Source organism: Synchiropus splendidus, chromosome 1 (assembly GCF_027744825.2).
Source record: "Synchiropus splendidus isolate RoL2022-P1 chromosome 1, RoL_Sspl_1.0, whole genome shotgun sequence".
NCBI classification, from domain to species: domain Eukaryota; kingdom Metazoa; phylum Chordata; class Actinopteri; order Syngnathiformes; family Callionymidae; genus Synchiropus; species Synchiropus splendidus.
This window is the reverse complement of record NC_071334.1, coordinates 14,988,788-15,009,481: the sequence shown is the minus strand read 5'-3', so window position 1 is coordinate 15,009,481 and position 20,694 is coordinate 14,988,788. Positions and strand designations below refer to the sequence as shown.

At 40.8% G+C, this 20,694-nt stretch overlaps 1 protein-coding gene across 6 annotated transcripts in view; it reads right to left on the bottom strand.

Moving 5' to 3' along the window:
* The window catches only part of LOC128764079 (zinc finger protein GLIS1), a 79,380-nt gene that overhangs the window by 30,417 nt on the left and 28,269 nt on the right, over positions 1 to 20,694 (bottom strand). For 5 of the 6 annotated variants that reach the window (XM_053873530.1, XM_053873558.1, XM_053873550.1 and 2 more), the window contains 2 exons: positions 15,945 to 16,134; positions 13,335 to 14,811 (listed from right to left, as the gene is read on the bottom strand). In XM_053873530.1, the coding sequence (XP_053729505.1) occupies positions 13,335 to 14,811; positions 15,945 to 16,134 (1,667 nt within the window). The remainder of the gene's footprint in view (positions 1 to 13,334; positions 14,812 to 15,944; positions 16,135 to 20,694) is intronic. The other variant, XM_053873544.1, reaches the window with a different exon arrangement.

Here is a 20,694-nt window from a genome sequence, read left to right as displayed (position 1 = left end):
GGAAGTACTCATGCAAATGACTGAAGAAATTGTGCTTAACAGTCATTTTGCACTCATGCCTGGATAGTTTGGGGGGCCAGATTAAAACCGATGTGGATGCCACAACAGGAAGCATTGCTATGATGACTAAATGAGGCTATGCACATAATGAGCACAACCAGCTGGCTCCTTTCCCTCTCACAGACTCTTTCCTGAAGATTGTAGAGGAAGTGCAGATGGGTCTGAACCTCTACTCCTGCGAGGAGGCCTGTGAGAGTGCCGGCCCGGCGGTACAACAACAAGGTGAGGTTTCATGGAAGCACTTAACCTGCTTGGATTCGGGGGCCTTCTTTCAAATGTCTACCAGCTCTGCATCAGATTAGAGAGCTAAGATGTGATTTCCTCCTAAACTGGGTAGCCCTGGGTTTACCGGTTCACCAGGTTGAGGGGAAAGGGTCAAGTTCTCTATGAGGACTGACAAGGAAAATGATGTCTTGTGTGTTATCGTACAAAATTAGCTGACAGCCAAAACTACTTAGCATTTCGTTTCCCGGGAACAGTCTCTGTCTCTGATGGTAGGGAGGTTCAATTGAATTTATAAGACAAACAAAATCTACAACCAAATATTAGACGGCACTGAAAAACTAATGAATGAATCCAAGATTTTGCTTTGTAAAAAGATGCATTCAGAAAAAGTGATCAACTCCGTATCATCTAAATGAGAAGCCGGTCAGTGTGTTTATTCTTCCTAGCAATCCAAACAACTTAGCTTTCACTTCCACAGCCATTAGTCACCATTAGCACATCAATTATAAAACAATTCATGAAATCTGAACCTGCCATGCAACAGACAGACCAGGCCTTACGCAACTGAAAATAACTTGATCTGTGTTCTGAGCCGTAGCCGAGACTGATGTTACTGGCAGTCAATGCAGGATCCAGTTTGATGGGCTCACAAGCCATGGCATCCCCTGACACCCGCGCTTCAATCTGTCCAGCACATTTCACTCACACCTGAATCTAGTCTGTCTGCTGCTTTCTCTCACTGTGGTTGACCCCGACTGGCGAGAGGCTCGTCTTTCTGGGTGAGCTCATTGCTGGTGCATAACTGGAGGCAAGGTGTTCGGGTTTTTACTTTAAAGCACTTTGCAACCCACCGCTGTCAATGAAGACACATAGTGAGCATCAGTGAATTATAAAACTTACACCTCTACCCCTTTGAGCCACTTTGAAAGACATCACTAGAAAATATCTTCCTTTCCGTGCATATCAATCCTGACCTACCTTATCTGCCAACATTGTTCTGACAAAACCCGTTAAACAAACCCGTATGACTGCATTTCGTTTCCTGCCTTTGGTTGGTTAGTAATAGAGAAGTTAAGCTGGACTGATGCCTGAGTTCTGCATTAAAATTTGACATTAACCATTGACTCTTGCGGAATAATAATAAAAACATGCTCCATTAAACCACAGTGAGTACACAGAGAAGTCCAAGCCCACTGCCAGAGGCTGTTTTCTAACTCAGTCAAAGTGTTTTGGCAGAATTCTAATAGAACAGATTCTTGGTTCCCTTCAAGGCCAGCTAATGCTGATCAATCAGAATATGATATTTGCTTTAACACAGGGAGAAACTGTGGTCGGTCCAATCTCTAATCTATTTCGACATACTTCACAATGCTAAAACGGTAGCAGGCAAACTTTCCGTGCTTGGAAAAACTTCCAGTTTCGAAATCTAATTAAACCACTGAATCACCAAAACCAGTGAGGTGCCAGTCACTGATGCAAAACGTGAGCTGCAATGATAAACTCTGCAGTACAACTGAAATGCCTTTTGCGTCGACATATTTTACTTTTTAATGCTTTGATAGGAACCAATTCAAATAAATCTAATTTGTAGCGACGTGTCTGCAAATGCTTAATTATCAAACAGAACCCAAAACCAGCTGGGCGAAAATAAAAACAATATCACTCTTCATATACTGTCAAATGATATTTTCATCATACAAATCACTTCATTGTTGGGCGTCAGGATCAAAATGTTCTTGGAAGCTATTCACAGTAGAGCTGAGATTGGTTACAGTTATAGAGGTCAATATTCACAAACAAGATCAGTAAGTTTGTGATCAGAACAATAGGGATCATGTTCAGTTAACATTTGTTGTTTAGCTACGTTGTTATAATTTTAAAATAGTTTTAGTATAGTATGCGATGCAAGTGAAAAAATACCTCAAGTTTGGTCTCGGTATACACATGGAAGGTTTATAACCTCTGACATGACAACATTTGAAGGTTTATAACCTCAGACATGACATTTAAACTTAACAGGGACCCAAAAACCAAATGTTTCTGTGAGAGCCACCATAGTATTCAGACAGCAAGCATGCCAGCAAAATCAAACAATAGGTCAACTTTGCATTTTGATCGACACCAGCCCAGGAACTGGAGCAGGGTGAAGGAGAGGGAGTATGTTTATGCAAAGCTTTGGACATGGACCAGACCACAAGACCTTGTGGGTAAGAAGTCAGCTGCCCCAAAAAATGTGGCGCAACCGAAAAGCCAATGATGCCCCAAGATTTGTTTTAGTTCTCACCCTGCCAAGGTTGTGTTCTTTTCAACTCACTGCGGGTTTGGGAGTGTAGATTTGGCTGGAACAAAAAAAAAAAAAAACAGTGTGAAGCGGACATTTAAGGTGTCACAATGAATCAGGGTTCATGCCTTCACAGCAGCACTTCTGTGGATCACACACTCGTGTTGTCGAGGCGATGAGGTGGCATATTTACCTCCGATCTGATTCACATCTTGCTGCATCAACAAGGGCGTCTAGGAACTGCCGATAGCAAAACCCATCCAATCGCTCTTAAATTCAGAAAATGTGTTGATATTCTGTGAATATTCCCTTCAGACTTGTCATTACTCATGTGTTTATGTTAGCTGCAACATGAGTCTCAGCCTGGTATCCCCCCCGGCCTCAGACCATTTGCAACTTACAGGGGCAGGTGAATTACAACCTATTTATTTTAATGCAGCCAATAAGGGCATTCATTCCCTGGCTGTGCTCTCAATCACGCGTGACCAACACAAAGTTTCTTGGCTTTGGGTGCATTCGAAGAAGGAAATTGGTGATAGTGATGTTTTACATCTGACAAGGTGGCCAAGACTGCTAGTTTGTTTGCAAGAGAAACTGCTGGAATATTTTTTTTTATCCTCTGCATACACCACACAAACATCTGTGAAAAGTTTCACATGAAAAGAGAAACCTTTGTCTCTGCAACGCTCATGTAAAAAGCATGGATTCTATAATGCACATCTATTCTAGAATGCACATCTAGAAATCAATATTTTTTTGTCCAGTTAAATAGTGCATCTTATACATTATATGCATTACATCTTATTTGCTATATTTCTGTTCTAACATATAAAGATTTATATTCAATCCCTTGTCACCTGAGGTCCATTTTCACTTGATCAAAATTAAACTTCTGAAACTGAATATTCTTCAAAGAAAACACTGCTAGAAATGAGCTGTCATTAGTTTCCTATTGCAGTAAGAATCAAAATATGAAATTAGATATGACAATAAAACTATAACTAGTTTTATAAGAGGAAAAAAAATGGAAACTGCATTCAAGGAATGTGAATTATTAAATATTAATGAATGTCGTGTAAGCATATTTTCTAAATGTTTATTTCTTCAGTTTATAATGATCTCAATGTAAAAAAGGTGGTTGAGCAGCGCCTTGTTCAGCTCTCTCAGTCCCTGGTTCTGCTTCCTCTCATTATCAATCTTAGCCGCTCGTGTGGTTTCGGTAAAACCCTCACTCTCATGATTAATGCGGCGGGTACAACATCCCGACTCATTCCTCCAAATTCAGCCCGAATAGTTCCATTTGAATCAGTCAACACCTACTCGATTGCGTTTGCGAATTTACAAAACACTCCGAAGGTTTGACAGTGTATAAACACACAAGCTATCTGCCTGCAAAGTTCGATACAAACACTCGGCCAGTGAGTTTGAAGAAGTGCTTTCAAATTCAGCAAATACCAACAGACTTGTCATGCTCAATGCCTCATGATGTATTCTGAATGTATGTTTTTTTAGGATGACATCAGCAGGTCTGAAATGCCTTCCTGGCTCAGACTTTTCAATCCGTCACTTTGCTTAAACTAAAAGCGGCACACTCACCACAGAACGCTGCAGTGCATAATTTACACTCGACACTTTGAATGTAAACACGTCTTTTGGCTACATAATGTACCCATACGTTTTCTGTGTGTTTATTTAGCACAGTAGCAGCATAATGTCTCAAATATATATATATATATATGTTGAAGTTGATGATGTAGTCTGTTGTGAGGTGATGAAGAAGTAGTTGGTGTGAGCATCAATGTCTTTTTTGTTTGCTTGTTTGGCAGTGGACTGAGGTGGATGCTGACATGAATTAGCTTCTATCCAATGACAAGTCAAAATAAAACATTTACATGGACTAAGAGGTTTACTTGTCATTGCAGAACAAACACACCGACCTGTGTGGTGTGTTTGTGGAGAGATGACTGAGGCCGAAATTGTGCCTGGGCACTAAAAGGGCAGTTTGGAGTGAAATCAAAACGCAGAACTGAGCGGCGAGACCAAAAATATAGTTCCTTAAAAGTTATTTTGCAAACTTGAAGAGAGAGACGGACATTTCCACTTGTTTCCTTCATTCATTCAGTATTCTTGTGAAATTGAGGATTTGGGTTAAAGGTTATATAATCTCACTAAAAAACGTAAAACGTGTGTGCTCATGATTCTGTTCCACTGCTCCTGCATCAATTAATTTCTATGCTTTAAGAATGGAAATGGATTTTAATTTAAATAACAAATTATTAAACAGCAGAGCTGATACGTTGATGTAGGAGACCATAACATTTTGCTACATCATTTTAGCAACATATATCAGCAGATGACGCACGTTTTAAGATCTGATGTTGTGAAACACAAGAATAAAAACATATTTAAAGCAGAATAATCAAACATTTTAACTTCAACATTTGCCAACAACATGAAAGACGTTCTTGTCTGTAGCTTTGCCAATACTTTGACATGGAATTTGTTCCTGACTTCACTTTTTTGGCTCAGACTTTTCACCATTACTTAAAGCTGTCAAAGCAACTTTTTTTCTGTGGAATTCAAAGCATCTTAGCTAATGTTTGGGCAAAAAAGTTACTGCTCTATTTGAACCCTTTCTATCAGTCACTTCTGCACCATTTCTAATGAAGCATCAAACGCCAGTTTAAATGTATGTTCTCCAACACACTCATCCTAGTTTACCTACAGAATATAATACTATTTTCTACATTTTAAAAGCTGATGTTTTAGTTGTCATAACATTGGCACATACTAACTAGGTTAACCAACATTGGCACATACTAACTAGGTTAACCAAACCATAAATCAAAGAAGAAGAGACTGACTGACAGTTACCCACAACACAACATGAAGAACATCACACAAACACAGTCGTGTTAAGCTATTTTTGTGGGAACCGCTCATTGACATCAGGCTTTCCACAGCCCTTCACACTCAACCTATCATCCAAAACAAATGAATAACCTTAACCAGGACTCTGAACCAAACTTCTATTCAACTATAATGACCCAGTTATTATCAAATTGAGGCTTAAGCTTCTGGGGTCCAGCAAACGGGGCCCATAAACGTGTAAGGGCCCAATGTGTAAGGGTGTTTTCCCCAAAACTGGACCTCACTAGGCTAGACTTGCTGAAACACACAGAGAAAGCGCACACTGTTACACATAACCACTGTATGGGAAAATACCGTAAAGTCGGAAAAAGGGGCAGAAATAAATCAGGTCTTCTCTAAGATCATTTTCAATCTCTGTGAAATGTAAGAAGAAATGTTCACTACACTTTGCACTGCATGTAATGTATTAGCTATGTTATATACAGTAATGCAAAGAAATATAAATCATGCGAATGTAGCGTGTGTATAACTATGTAATGCAGAGGAGATTGAGATAAGCATTCAAGTAGAAAGTCACTCAGCAGTGTGATAGCGGATAAAGTCATTTTCAGCTTCTGTTGAATAGGGGACATATAAGCATTTGATCAGAAAACGTAAATGAGATCATTTAACTCCATAAACTCTACTTACTGATATCAACGCACGAAGTGCCATGATTTGAAAGAGAGAACAAGTCAAACAAGAGCAGCTCAGCCACATACATCCCTGCAACAGCCCCCCAAAATGAGTGACACACCCAGCCATAAAATCTCCCATGTATTAGTAAACTGATCTGGCTCACCAGAGAGGTTAAATTGATTAAAGTTCTGGATTGGACACAATTATGACACAATCTTTGTGCAATGTATACCCAGTCGCAGTGCCGGGTCTTCGGGTTTCAGATACGACATCATGATTAAATGTTGAGGAAATAAGCTAACTCAAAATATTGCATTCCGGGCAAATGTAATTTGGAATTGTAGGTGTATCATGTGTGGTGGATCCTAAATGTTTTGATACCTGGTTAGAAGGTTGAAAGAAAAGTAGCAGCATTTGTTCAACCCCTAGGATCTGGAGATCATCTGGGACTGATAAACAATGAGAAGAAAGACGACTACTATGAGCTACAAGTTTGACCATTATGAAGTATTTTTTTAAAATCAGATCAGTGAGCTTAAACATCAAAACACATTAAATAAAAAGAATTATGACTCATGTTTAAGTGTTCTCAACATGTGAATAGCCCAAACCAGACCAGCCCTACCTGGCTTTGTTTCCATTTGAAAAAAAAGGAGCAGTGGGAGATAATTCCCATGTATAAGGATAATTGACTTCTTCAAAAACACAGAAGGGCCACAAAAACAAGGGAGATATGAATAACCTTCAGAGACAAGAAGAGCTCTGTGCAGATGTAAAACTTGTTTCTGTGATATTTCGAAAAGATGTCAAACTTAATTCTTGAGCAGGACACACTTGAAGACTTGATGTCAGTTGTTGGCCCAACAGAATCATCGGTGGTTGAGTGACGAACTAAAGCTGACATGTTTTTATTATAGTCCTGAATAGTCATTGTATTAACGTTTTTGATTAAAATAACTGGAGGATGTGTAGTGACTCAGAAACAGTGTGACAACAGTCTGAAGAGTTCATAGATACATTTCTTAATGAAGTTGAATTGTCCTTTCCTGTTGTTTTGATGATGTCACCTGTTGGATGGCAGTCAAAAAACATTGGTTTTTCCTTTAACAAACTCTCCACGCTTTCCTGATAGCAGCCACTGAGCCTCATCCAAAACCGCAACTCATATAGCCGAAATCTCTATGTCCTACCCATCACTTTCATTTGATCTCCCATTAAAAACTGACCAGTCCTGTATTCATACGTTCATATTCTCTATCCTCTATCCTACTGCTGCTTCAGAACTCAGCAGACTTCCAACAGACGACAACACATCGCTCCAGTTTTAGCTTGACTGCAGTGGCTTCCTGTCCACTTTAGGATCGACTTTAAGATTTTGCAGATAACTTTTAGAGCCAGTCTTGGGCACCAAATCACATGGTAGCCAGGCTGACCTTCATGCCTAGCCGGACACTCACATCCTCAGTAGGGCTGTAGCGATACACTAGACTGACTATACAATACATGATATTAAGCCCATGAAACAACATGATATGAGGCAACGTGACACATCTACATAGCTTTCTGCATGGTTTAAAAAGACAGTGATGATGTAGTGCTTTATTATTATTTTTATTCTTATCATCATCATCTAAATTTGGCCCGCTACTATGCAAAATTTTGTGGGTATGTAAAGTCATTTTGCAGCTCAACAAGGTTGCAAACACGACACTCCACCAATGATAAGGTAAAATACACCTCACCTATTCAGAGTAAACCTCACCGCTCTTCAGAAGTGAATGATACTCAGCATCAGGAGTCTGGTAGAAATGGATATTCTATTATTATTCTATACTATATTATATTCTATATTATTAACCTCCTCAGACCTAAAGGTTTGTTGAGCTTTTGCAATTCGGACAAAAATTGTTTGTGGCCAATTACGATTCACAATTGTGTTATTATTAATAATGCCACTACAACTTTAATATATCAGACTCCCATGTCATATGAAACACAACATTACTGTGCACATTGTATGTACACTAGATGCATTCCCAAAAATTTGAATAGAATTTTCTATCCCGTTCTGCTTTCTTTCAGCAGTTGTTGTTGCTGTGTCCCCTGAGCTAATCAACATTTTATGAAAACAAAGTACCATGTGTACCTCCACATCGTTTCGCAAGACTAAAATATCAAAAGATATAGATAATGTTGAGTCTCAGCAGATGACTGCATGGTGAGTATGTCCTAAGAGTCCTCGATCCCGATGCAGATGATCTATTATGGAAGACAGAAGGAGATACCAGGAGGAGAAAGAGTTGGACAACATTACTGCAAAAGATTGACTGGAAAACCTTTCTGGCTTGACAGGAAGTTGGCCCGGGCCGTTCAACAAGGAAAACGAGCATGATCCATCAATCCCAGGCTTTATTTTTACGCCAAAACATCAGATACAGCCTTGCAGCCATCCGTAGCCAGAAGTTTCATCATTCAGATATCACATATGGACAGTGTTGTGTTACTATTAGCATGACGGAGACACTGCCAAACACTGGAGCAGCCAGAACAGGAAGAAAACCACACCATTAGGAGTGTGTAGAAAGAGATTATCCAAACTGCTAAACTCATTTGCCTGACGAACAACTAACGGATAGCAACGGTGCAAAAGCTGACTATATTCAACAATGGTGGTCATCAAAGCCTGACTGAAATTATTTTTACTAAACTACTGTTCAGTCTATAGTAACAAATGTTACTATAAGAAATTAGTAAAGCGCTCCTAAAACTACATTCATGAGATATGTGAATAAAATTATTTTACCAGGAGGGTGGTTGGCCTTTCCTTGGCCATTTGGGAATAACTCACCTCTGCTTCACCTCTACACAGACAGAATCCAAAGAATCCAGAATCCAGTACATATATATACAGTGGTACCTCGGTTTTCAAACGTCTCGGACTTTGAACAAATCAGAGTTCGAACAAAAATTTTGTGATTTTTTGCTTTGGATTTCGAACGAAAATCCAGAACTCGAACGCCCCCGAAAAAAGCCGGAAAAAACATAACGTGCGCGGACCGGATCAGCTGACCCACAACGCGCTTTGTTATTGTGTATAACGCAGCCACTGTATGCAGACGTGCCCCTTTTACTGACTGTTTTTTCGTCATATTGAGGTGTAAAACCTTTCCTGTCTCCGCACTGGACCGTGGTAGAGTGTCACAGGGGAGGTGCTCGCTCTCCACACCTCCGAGGCTGGAGCGCTCACTCCAGGGTTTGATGTCCTGTTGTCGGCTGGAGCTCAGACAGGGATGAGGCGAGTCTCGGACAGAGCGTTACTTGGTTTATTACTTTGTCACAGCCCAACTGCACAGAAGCGCACATTCAGAGCTGGACACGCACCGGGCACCTCTTCACTTCTGGAGAGACGTCACTCACTCGGCAACCCCTCCCACATGCAGCGGCCACACACATAGAGGAACAGCGCACCTGCAGCAGACACTCTACATTCACTCCTACAAAAGCCTATTTTAAGGCTCGGAATGCATTATTTCTTTTTCCATTAATTGTAATGGGAAAAGTTGATTCAGATTTTGCGCTTCTCTAACGTCTGGAACGGACTGTGGTCGAGAAACGAGGTATCACTGTATAAATGAATGATGACAACGGTTTTCTCCCAATTCAGAACCAAGCAAACTGCGATCTCGGACTTAACCTTGTGTTGTGAGGACAGGATATCAGTACCATCCAAACATACATGTGTGTCATTTTCAAGAGTCTTAATATCCTCCTTTCGAGTCCAGAAAAGTCATTCAGGTACAAACACAGTCATTATCTACATCACTCTCCACAACCGGCTCCAATTTCGCACAGCCTTCTGAGGAAAAGTCGGGTCATGAGCTGAACCCAACTTTTAATTAGCTAATGGCACTCCCTGTTTCATCTCCAGCATATAAGCTGATTGCTCACCAAAGACCTCATTTACCCCTGAAACTACACGCCATCCTGGCATCAACACATGGTCCACAGCTCTGCGCCTGCTGCCATGGGATCGGGAAACACTCTCATCCAAAAATCTAGTAAATCTAAATATACCAGTATATGTTTGCTGGTTTCACACCTATGAAAACAAATTCCTTTCCCTCTGCAGACTGTTATTTCCAACTTTGCCACAACAAGAGGTTTGACGCACGAGTGTCGTCAAATGTGTTCGCGTGATTATATTTAGCAAATTTAAAGGACCCAAAAAAGCTGCCATGGACCAGTTTCTGCTTCTTTCTCTGAATCCACAGGATTGTTGACAGCATCAAAGTCTGAGACCATGTTAAGGCTACTTCTGCTGGATATCTTTTTAATATTTATGCAGACATGAAGCAAAAAAGTAATAAACTATAAAAACAAGTGAATTAGCCATGAAACACAACAGGATATTGCAGAAAGATTATGTAGTTTCCTTTCGCCAGTGTGTCCCGCGGCACACGGCTGCCTTGCACTACAGCCAGGGGGCCGACTTCAATTAAAAAGGGCAAAGAAAAGCAAACATATTTTCCAAACGGTTTGTATCATAAAACGCCAGAACACCAAATTAAACAAACAGAAGGCACTGCTTCTTCTGTTTCTAAAAATATGATCCAGGTACAGACAGTGACTTCAGGAGTGTGCACTATAATAATGACTTTTTCCTGCCGAGACGCAGCGTGAAGCGAATGTGCCGCATCTGGATGAAGAAAGAGAGAAACTGTGTATGGCTTTTTAGAGAGGAAGAAGCAGAAGAAGGTTTGATTCCAGAGTGTTATCTTTGGACGTGCTGAGAGAGGACGGACTGAAGTCTGCCGCTGCAAATGATAATAAGGGAATTAGTTTTGGTTTGTCAAGAGCAATGGGTCCTCAAAGAGAATGTCCCATCTGTTTCCTCTATACGAATTGCTGAAATTCTTGAATGCCTTTGTCTATTGCATGAGCATAACAAACAAGAGCGGCATCAGTCGCCAAAAAGGACAGACTCTCAGACAACCAAAATAAGAACTTGGAAAAGAAGTGACACCAAGGCATGAGCTTTTTCAGACACATGTGGAGACACTGAGGTTTACTATGTTGCACTTACTTTAATCCATACTGACTATGTGAAAACACAAACACAGCTATAAACACAAGCAGAGAACCTCCTTATTTTCGCAACTTTCGCCGATTTTTGACACACATTCCATTCCACTTGATTAAACATGTTAACATAACTGCTAAAAACATTTCCAGTTTTTTTATATTTATCTTGCCACGGAACTGAAAACTCAATTCGCTGCACCAGTACTTCCTATTGTAACAATAGTGCTGCTTTCATGTTACTGGCTGCAGCCGTATGTTTGACAGACCAAGCGTTGGGAGGTTTCAGGACTGGAGACAGAATCCAGCGGCTCATCCACACTGAGCCAAATTGTTTCAGTGTTCACACATGGTAAACATCTCCAAAAACACACATAAACACACACCACCACAGTGACACATTCACCGTATGTGTATTATGTATATGTCAACTTACACAGTACAGACACACTAACTCTCCAATGAGTGGTCCCAAATAATCTTAGCATTACTGTGTAAGAGAAATGAGGCCAAAGGCATGTTTTTACACCACAAACACTCAAAAAATAGAAAACACTCGATGGATTTGGAGTGTAGGTCATGCCAAAGGAGTTGAACAACTAATATCCAAGAATAAAAATGGCATCCAAGGTCACTGCTTCTGATCTCACATTACATACAAATAAACCCATGAAAATGGATGAGTCATGCAAGTCCACTCATCGATAATAAAAGGAGTGAACACAAGAGCAATTCATCTGAAGAACCCTGAGATTAAACAGATGTCAAATGAGAGCTCCAAAACTGAGCTTTTTAATAATAGTCTCTTGGATACACACTGAATTTGAAGAGCACCACTTCTGACAGCGGCTTTGGTTGGAGCTGTGAATTACAGCATTGCAAGCAAAAGTTACCAACTATACCTCTGTGGCTCATGTCTCCAGACTACTACATTTCTCCTCTTGTTTGGTTTGGATATGAAGCCAATTCACTTAATACTTGTGGGACAGCTTAACATTTAAAGCTCCCATTTTAAAGGCTCAAATGTGGGCATTGTTTAGTTATGTTAACCATATGTGTTGGCTTTTCATGATCTGAATGCTGTCTCTAAAAACACAGTGCTTGTGAAAACAAACATGGCTTCGCCCTACACAAATTGTGGACTAATTGTGTATTTGGACTAAATCATTCTTCAGGTTGGAGGGCTTTTTCCATTTGCTCACGGATGTGGAGAATGACAGTTTGACATTGATTAGTGTGTTGACCTGTGGAATTGGAGCTTTACCTGTAAAGAATACCACCACAAATATATTTGTACTGACAGGGTAGTGCTACTTTGAGAGCGGGTCACATGCTCAGTGAAAAAGACAAGAATCTTTACGTGTCCCCTGAAAAATGCTGAAATCAAAGGGTCTATGTTGAAAAGTAATCAGCAGCGAAGTGAGTCTGGTTGCCTGTCACTGCTTCGTAAAAAGGAAAACATCATCTGGAATTCTCAGGTTTTTACATGTCCTTGCATTTCAGTCAAGTTGGGAGAAATATAAGCACTGTTGTGACGCAGCACACAGGAATGCTAAAAGCTAATCAAGCCAGTCAACAGTGGTGTTTACTGGTTTATATACATTTGTAAATAGCATTTGTAGAGTTTTGTTGTAACTGTAGAACAACAATGTCAAAATCCAATCAACTGTTATACAAACTAAGGCTCAGTCTCCACAAACACAGCTAGACAGGGATCAAATCTACCCATTTCCTCATCATTCAGCTATTTTGTTGACATGAAAACAATATAAATAGACCTTTTAGAAAGACCTTCCAATACAAAGCAGTCAAACGATCCTTTTGTATTCATTCGTTTTTGTTAAAAGATGGATTTTTCTTTTAACTTCAAGTAACTTGTGTTTTCAGGACATTGTGACATCAAAGCACCTAAAGTAATATTGGAACTTAAAAGGCTTAAGACGAGGCTTGTGACAATGTGACAAATAAAATAAAATATAACAATATAAATGATATACTATAGTATTTATGTCTGCAGTATATATTGCAGAATATTTTATGTGTCAATAGACACAGCCAATTGTTTTCTGTGCTTGTTGTCGTTCAGCATTTCCAAACATGGTGGGACCAAGTGTGCTTAGATGAAGGATTAATGACTCACCATACACTTGTTGGGTTTCTCTCCAGAATGCACTCTCATGTGAATAAGAAGTTTGTAGCGTGCGTTGAACGGTTTGTAGCGGCGAATGCAGCCCGCCCAGAAACAGGTGAAGTCCTCGCCTTTGCGCTGATCAATATGCACTTTCTCAATGTGCCTCACAAGCTCCTCCTGTTGCTCATAAGCAGCACTGCAGTCAATCCAACGACACACCTGCTTATCTGCCTGCAACTCTTCCCGCACTGCTGCATTATGGGTCCCTGGAGAGCCGACGGAGGAGGATTGTTTGAGTCCAAGAGGGGGGGCTGGTACAGTTTGGTAGTTATGATTATGCAAAAGAGTCCCTGAACGAGGTGCTACATATTGGTGCAGGTGGTAAGGTGGCGGCATGGCAGATTGAGAAGGAGACTGGTGTAAGTGATGCAGATGTCCGCTGTGACCAGGTTGATGGTGTGGCTGTTGATAGTGGTGATGGTCTTCGCTGGGTGAAAAGTCATCCAGCGGCTCTTGTTTGAGGGCTGCGCGTGATCTATGGCCTCGATCCAGGACAGTGCCAGCCTCAGAACCAGAGTGCAGCATCCCAGGTATCAGGACCCCACTCATTAGTAGCGCCAAACTATCCGATCCTCCTCCTTTGCTCACATCTTCCAGGGATGCTTCGGGCCCTTGTCCTTGCTGCATGGAGCCCTGCTCCGGCTCCGCCGATGACACTGAAGAGGATGAAGAGGAGAGGGACAGCAGGCAGGTGGCGGGTGATGATAGCTGACAGCTCTCCTGCAGTTTGGCCTGCTGTGGGCTGCTCTGCGACGGTGGGGGCTTGCAGGGGGCTTCCCTCGAAAAGCAGGTTGTGGGTGATGACGTAGAAGAAGAGGAAGACGATGAGGAAAAGCCAGTGCTGCAAGTGGGGCTGGGCGAGAGGTTGGTGCGGAACCCGTTGACGCAAGCAACCATGGACATCTGGGAGGATGCGTGGATGACAGCGGTGATATTAATCTCTTGTGCAGCAGTGCTAGCAGCGGACGGCGATCCACTGACTGTAGCACGGCTACACTGCGTGACAATAGATGGGCAGCGTCTCTTCAGACTGCTAGCAGTGAGCGGCCGCGGTGAATGATGGGAGCTTGTTGGGGACAAAGCCAACGGGGAGGAGCCATCTTCATTATTAAACGGTGGCAATGAATCTTCTGGTAACGCATTACCACCGCCACCCAATGCACAAACTCCGCTTGCCCCATTTCCAGCCAGAGAGGTTTCAACCATCCCATCCCTCGACACCCCTAAATGTATCCCATCTGTAGAATTCTGATACCCTGCCTGTGAAGCATTGTGGAGTCCCAGTGCCATGCTGGAAATCTTGTAGCCCATTGTTTGTTCTTGTTTGATTGGGTAACAGAGGGAGGACCTGGCTCCATTGGTACCGCTACAGCCAAGGTCGGGTGAGCCACCCGGGAGTGCCGTCTGGAAAGTGGATGAGGATCTGCTAGGAAGAAAGCACAAAGACAGGAATATGAGCTCGGCAAACTCCAGCCCTGTTGACAGACACCGACTGGTTCATCCTACCGATGGCAGCCGCTTCATGCTTCAGTCAACTGCTCATTGTTTTATAATGTGTGACACTACACTGACGCGACTTCGAGAGTGCCTCCGAAAAACATCAAAACATTTGAATGTAGTGTCCACCTTTCGATTGACATTTATCTATGCCCACAGGCGGCATTCAAGGCGTATTTATGAATAACTGAAACCAGATCTTCTGGCAATGAGAGGTCCTGAAAGGGCATTTATGACTAAGAATAAAGAGGGAGGAGAAAATGATGGCTTCATGAGACCGAGAGGCCACTGGCTACTATGTCCACCTGACAGGCTTTGATGGCACAAAGGGGTTAAACCCAACCCAACATTGGGGATAAATAGGGAGTCACCTGTTTTGGTGGCATAATTACGTCCTGAGTAGGGTCAGCATTTACAATACTGTGTATTATGGTGGGAATCTGTGCCCCGCTGAATGGGGAACCCAGGTCAGGTTTCTCCATGCGTTGCTGTGATCTCCTACATAATCATTCCTGTCAGTTGGCTCATTATGGATTTTGTCCAAAGCCCCTGAGTGATGTGAGAAGAGTTGTCTTTCCTCTGGCTGTCTGATGAAGGAATCGTCTTTGTCCCATCCCCCACACACACAGGGGCAGAGCTAGGTAGTAGTGTCCAAGCCTGCCTTTGTCGTTGTTGATAAAAGTGCTCTTCCTCCACACCCATTCAATTCTGAAGTGACATTTCCTGTTTAGCCGTAACCAAAGTATTGAAAACAAAAGTGTCTCTTTAGGAAGTAAGCGCCTGTAAGCGATAAAAATCAGTAGGTTTTTTTCCCCCATATTGGCATGGAAAAGCCCAACAGCGGAGGCATATTACAGAATCATAAATGTTCCTGGATTCCTTCTGTGTGTTTTATGAGAGTAGTTACAATATCTCAGTCACAATTTCGAGCATCTGGTCACAATACAATTCTAATGAGAAACACATTGTACCTGCACATTGTTAGTAAAGTGATACCCGACAGAAAACAATAAAAACCAGGACAGAAGCAAAATTCCAGTAAAAAGTCATTGTGGCTTTTACCTGGTGTTATGATGCTGGCTGTCCTGTGGAAGGCCAGGAGAAGATCTGTCACAGTGAAAGCTCTGGGGGTAAAGAACCCCAGAATGACCTCCAGTGGACGAGGGCAGGCTCTGCTCACATCGCATTAGAGTTCCCTCAGTTTCATCCAGTTCAGCATCAACAGGCTTGTCGGAGCTGAACGCACCATTTACTGCAAATACAAACGAACTGATGAATAAATATAATTCAAGTATTTTTCTCATCACATTCACAGAAACGTTATGTACTTGTCTTGAATTGGAAGCCAACAAGTTATTTTTTAAGCAATATGAGGATTAAACACAGATGTTATGAAAACAAGATTTCAATCGTACGTCACTATTCCTTCAACGACATGTGGATTATTTATCGATCATTAAATACTGCTGGGTTCTAAGTCCTGCCACAAAATTATGTGCCGAAAGCTGAATTTGAGAACACTGCCAAAGACAAATGTTATTACTGGAATGACTGATAAATTACTTTCCAAACTGTAATGAGGCCATTGCGGAAAAAGAAAACAATTTCCAATTAATGCGTCTTGAAATCCCAGCCAGTATACGAGTAACCGCTTCATCTGCCAAGGACTTCAATTGTATGAATTGCTTTTAAATGAACCATCAGTTGCTTTAATTTCATATAATCACTCGTATTTGATTTCACTTTTCCTCCATTTATCAGACCTGTCGCCTTCAATTCGGACTGGGAGTAGACTGTGACTTTCATTCATGAGCTCAACTGCAAATAAGAAGAATAGTCGCTGAAGTTCTGCTCTGATCACAAAGGAGATAATAATGATGTCAATCAAACATCTTTAAAGGTCATCTGCAGCAGGCATCATTGTCTTGTGAATCATTTGGGTGAGGCGGACTTCAGATGTACGCACGTTGCAGCAGGGTTTCACAATGTCCTGTATTTCAGAAAGCGTCAATGAGTAGGATTTCTGACGCACTGAAGTCAATGACAGAGGCGATTGTGGCCAGTGGGAGAGAGTCTGCAGTTCCACATTCACTTTGCCATTTCATTATTCAAAGATGTTTGGCTGCACTGCCCATTTGAAACATTAGTCCATTTGAGTCAGTTGCTAGACACCAAAACACTGTCCAACACAGGGAAATGATTGAAGAAGTTGACGTTTCATAATTCAACTTTTAGGTAGCAATGTGACCATGTCAATCAATGCTACTCATGTAAACTCTCACTTGACAGCACAGCTAACATTGCCATGAATAGACTGTGTATAAAATATGTTGAGAAATCTAAAGGAGTAGGTGAGAACACTACTGAAAAAAGAAATCATCATAGGACTAGTTTGTGAAAACAGTGTGACAGAGCTGTGATAATGCTACATGTCATTTAAAATACTGTAAATAAAACTAACATAATGCATAGAACAGCTGGATGAAGAAACTGCTGCACCAGCGGGAAACCTTTCCAACTTAATCTTATCGGAAAGGAAATACATTAATCTTCAGAGCATTTTAACAAATACTAGAAATCTGTCAAAAACAATAAAAATGAGCTGATGGAAAAGGAAAGGATGGATGTATGAGGAAATATTTGTAAAGAGTAAGCCGATATCCCCACAAACTTATGAAGGCTGGTTTGTTCCAACTTTTCTAACTTGATTTCCCAAATTCAATTTTCTCCTAACAATGTTATTGACATTTTCCCCCCAAAAGAATGAGCTATCAAATTGAAAAATAAAGATAGTCACCCCAACTTTCTATATGCTGTCAGACACAGCATTGCAGTGTGGAGAAACAAGAAATGGAGATGCAAAGTGTTTCAAGTGAGGGAAAACCTTTCACCAAAAAAACAAGTAACAACAAAACTTTGTGAGGTAATTAATCACAACTTTTCTTAACTATTGATACACATCTCCCGCTCACAGCTGACAGGGTCTTTGGGTCTTCCATATTTGTCTTAAGATTCACTCTGTTAACAGAACAGAGAAAAGCAAGCAATGCAAACAGTCCAAGGATCGCCAGGGGAGTGTAGGAACAACTCTGGTTTCACTCAAGTCACGGGCAGCATGTCTCTCAGATCTGGTCTGATTTCAAGCAACACAAATAATTGTGTTTATCAAACCCTGGACCGATCTCGTCTTTGAGTTCTGTCTTTTTTTCTTCTTTTACGTCTTGAGTTGGCAGAACCCCAGCAGCAGTTAGCATGTACAACTGTGTTTCTCTGACAGACTCAAGGCCCCCATTAGAAGCCAAGTGTTTCCCAGCTTCAAGTCACTGGTAATTTAATTAAGGTGCCCAAAAGAGACAGAACTGATGTTATTGGAGATCTTGTCAATAGAGGTTTACTCCATGCATAAACACACACAAAAGAAAACTAAATAAAACATAATTAGCATAAAGCTTTCTTCAGAAACTGACCCGATCCTCACTTGTGTCGGCAGCCACCAAACACACACATTAGAAAATTCAACCTCAATAAAAAGTAAATTATCCCTTTTTCTGTTGTAAATTTGTTCCAAAACACGGAAGGATAATTTTCCTGGAAAATGCACCAAATTAAACACAAGACAAGACAGAGGTGTCCCCCAGAGCTTCGATCATTAGCCTGCAAAATGTACTACAGCGCAACATAAAACAACTATTGTTTAAAACTGGCTTGCTCATCTTTCCATTGCTAAAAGCAAATGAACAATGATTTCAAAAAAAAACTTGAACACAAAGACATTTCCAGCTAAGATGGTCCAACGTTGTCAAGTACTTCAAGCTGTCATTAAATTTGATCAATATGGTGTTTCAAGGCAACATTGTGTTATTAAAAGAGGGAGTTCCACCCATCTGGATTCAACCTCCTTTTTATCGTTTAACTGAAAACAAAAACATTTACAAGTTTATCTGGTGATTTTCTCAGAGCTGGACTACAATTAAACTTAACAGGAAGCGCAGATGACAAAGTAGGCTTAAAAATAGGGTTGACACATGCTAGATAAATGAAACAAAGAACAGAATACATAAATCCTATCAACATGGAATGTGGAGCTGGGCAAAACATCTGTGTTCTAGCATGATGTGTTTAAGAATTGAATCCATCATTAACCTTCTGCTTGAACATGTTAAAAGTGCGAAAAACTTCTTTCATTAGTTTAACACAGTGTTTATCAACTTTTTTTTAAGCCACGGCACGCTACGTTCATTGACGAAATTCCGAGGCACACCACCATAGGTACCTCGCCAAAGAGCAATCGTGCTTCATTGAAAGTTCTTTAAATTTGTGAAAAATTGTAGCTACTGACTCTCAGCTATTTTGGCATGGTATTTGAAGACACAAATGGCAGAAAATGTATTGGTTTAAAAATGTCAAAGGGGTGGACAATATGGCAAAAATATATAATTATTTATTTGTTTATTTATTTTTAAATAACTTTATTTCTGATTTACTGACGAATCTTTGACTTTGATTCTGCTTATGAAGCATCTGGATTTAAAGGTGTGTGGTCATGTGAGAGACGCATTTGACCGGCTTCTTTGCTGTGAGTGTGCGTGGGAATAGGAGCACCAAGCACACGCCGAGTGTGATGGAGGGGTCAACGCGTCAGCATTGATCTATAGTGTACAGAAAGAATGCTACTAAAATCATATCATCCCCGACGTTGGTAAATCGTCGAAACATTTGAATTGTTTATGATTTAATGCTATCACATCGCACACCTCTACCTCCGGACAAATAAGGTGAAAATGTATCATTACCCACGCCACACCAGACAGATTCTCACTCTCGCACGCCGGTTGAATAACGCTCTCCGGCCTGGTAACAATTCTCGTAGCCTGCTCTACCGAATTGGGTTTTACGGTTTTAAAAAGTTAGAGTTTTAGAGTTGTTCTACACTTTTATTCTGGAACTGGAACAGAAAGGCACTGTACAGCTGCACAATCGAATTAAGAAGAGTGAAACTGAACAAACATGTTCCAGTCCTGGACATATGTTCACCCTGATGTACTCTAAGAACCTAAAGCTACTTGTAATTTCACGAGACTTCACAATGAACAGAGGTTCTGCTCCAGCTACCTTCCACTTCAAGAAACTTCTTTACTTGTTACTTGAAAATTTTCAAAGTGTTGTGTCAAGTACTGTACAATAAATACTGTATGACGGCATCGTACTTGGCATCAAAATGAAAAAGACCAGCATCACGTTCAGAGTGTCCTTGTTTTGACAGTTACTGTGAGTTTGACCATGTGCCCATGGGCACTTCAAACATCAAAATCAAAATTTCCACCTGAACTTGGGGAAAAAAAGCAGCTCCAAGACAGCTGAATGAACCCCCTCTTGAGCTCTTTTAATAACCACCAACTGCTTGGTCTATTACCGCAGATGTCAATAAAGATCATAAGTCAACGTTTTTATCTAAATATTGTAAATATTGATCCTACATCCTCATTTATGATAACATCTGGGATCCGACTCATTAGCTTCCAATATGTTTGGCTGTTAATTCCAAAAGACAGAGCATGAAGACAATACATGGATTAAATACCTCATAATCCCACTGAAACCAGTATAACATCAACACAGCTATGCATATTATATATCTTGTTATACAATAAAGGTATCAATCATAGAAGTTAATGCGCTAGAGAATGTAAAAACATTTTCCAAAAAGAATATCGTTTCTGTCTCGAAGTTGAGCACAAAGATGACCGACCTTTTTTGTTGTGTTTTACCTTGGGATGTATTAAATTCCAATTTTAAACCACCACATCTGATT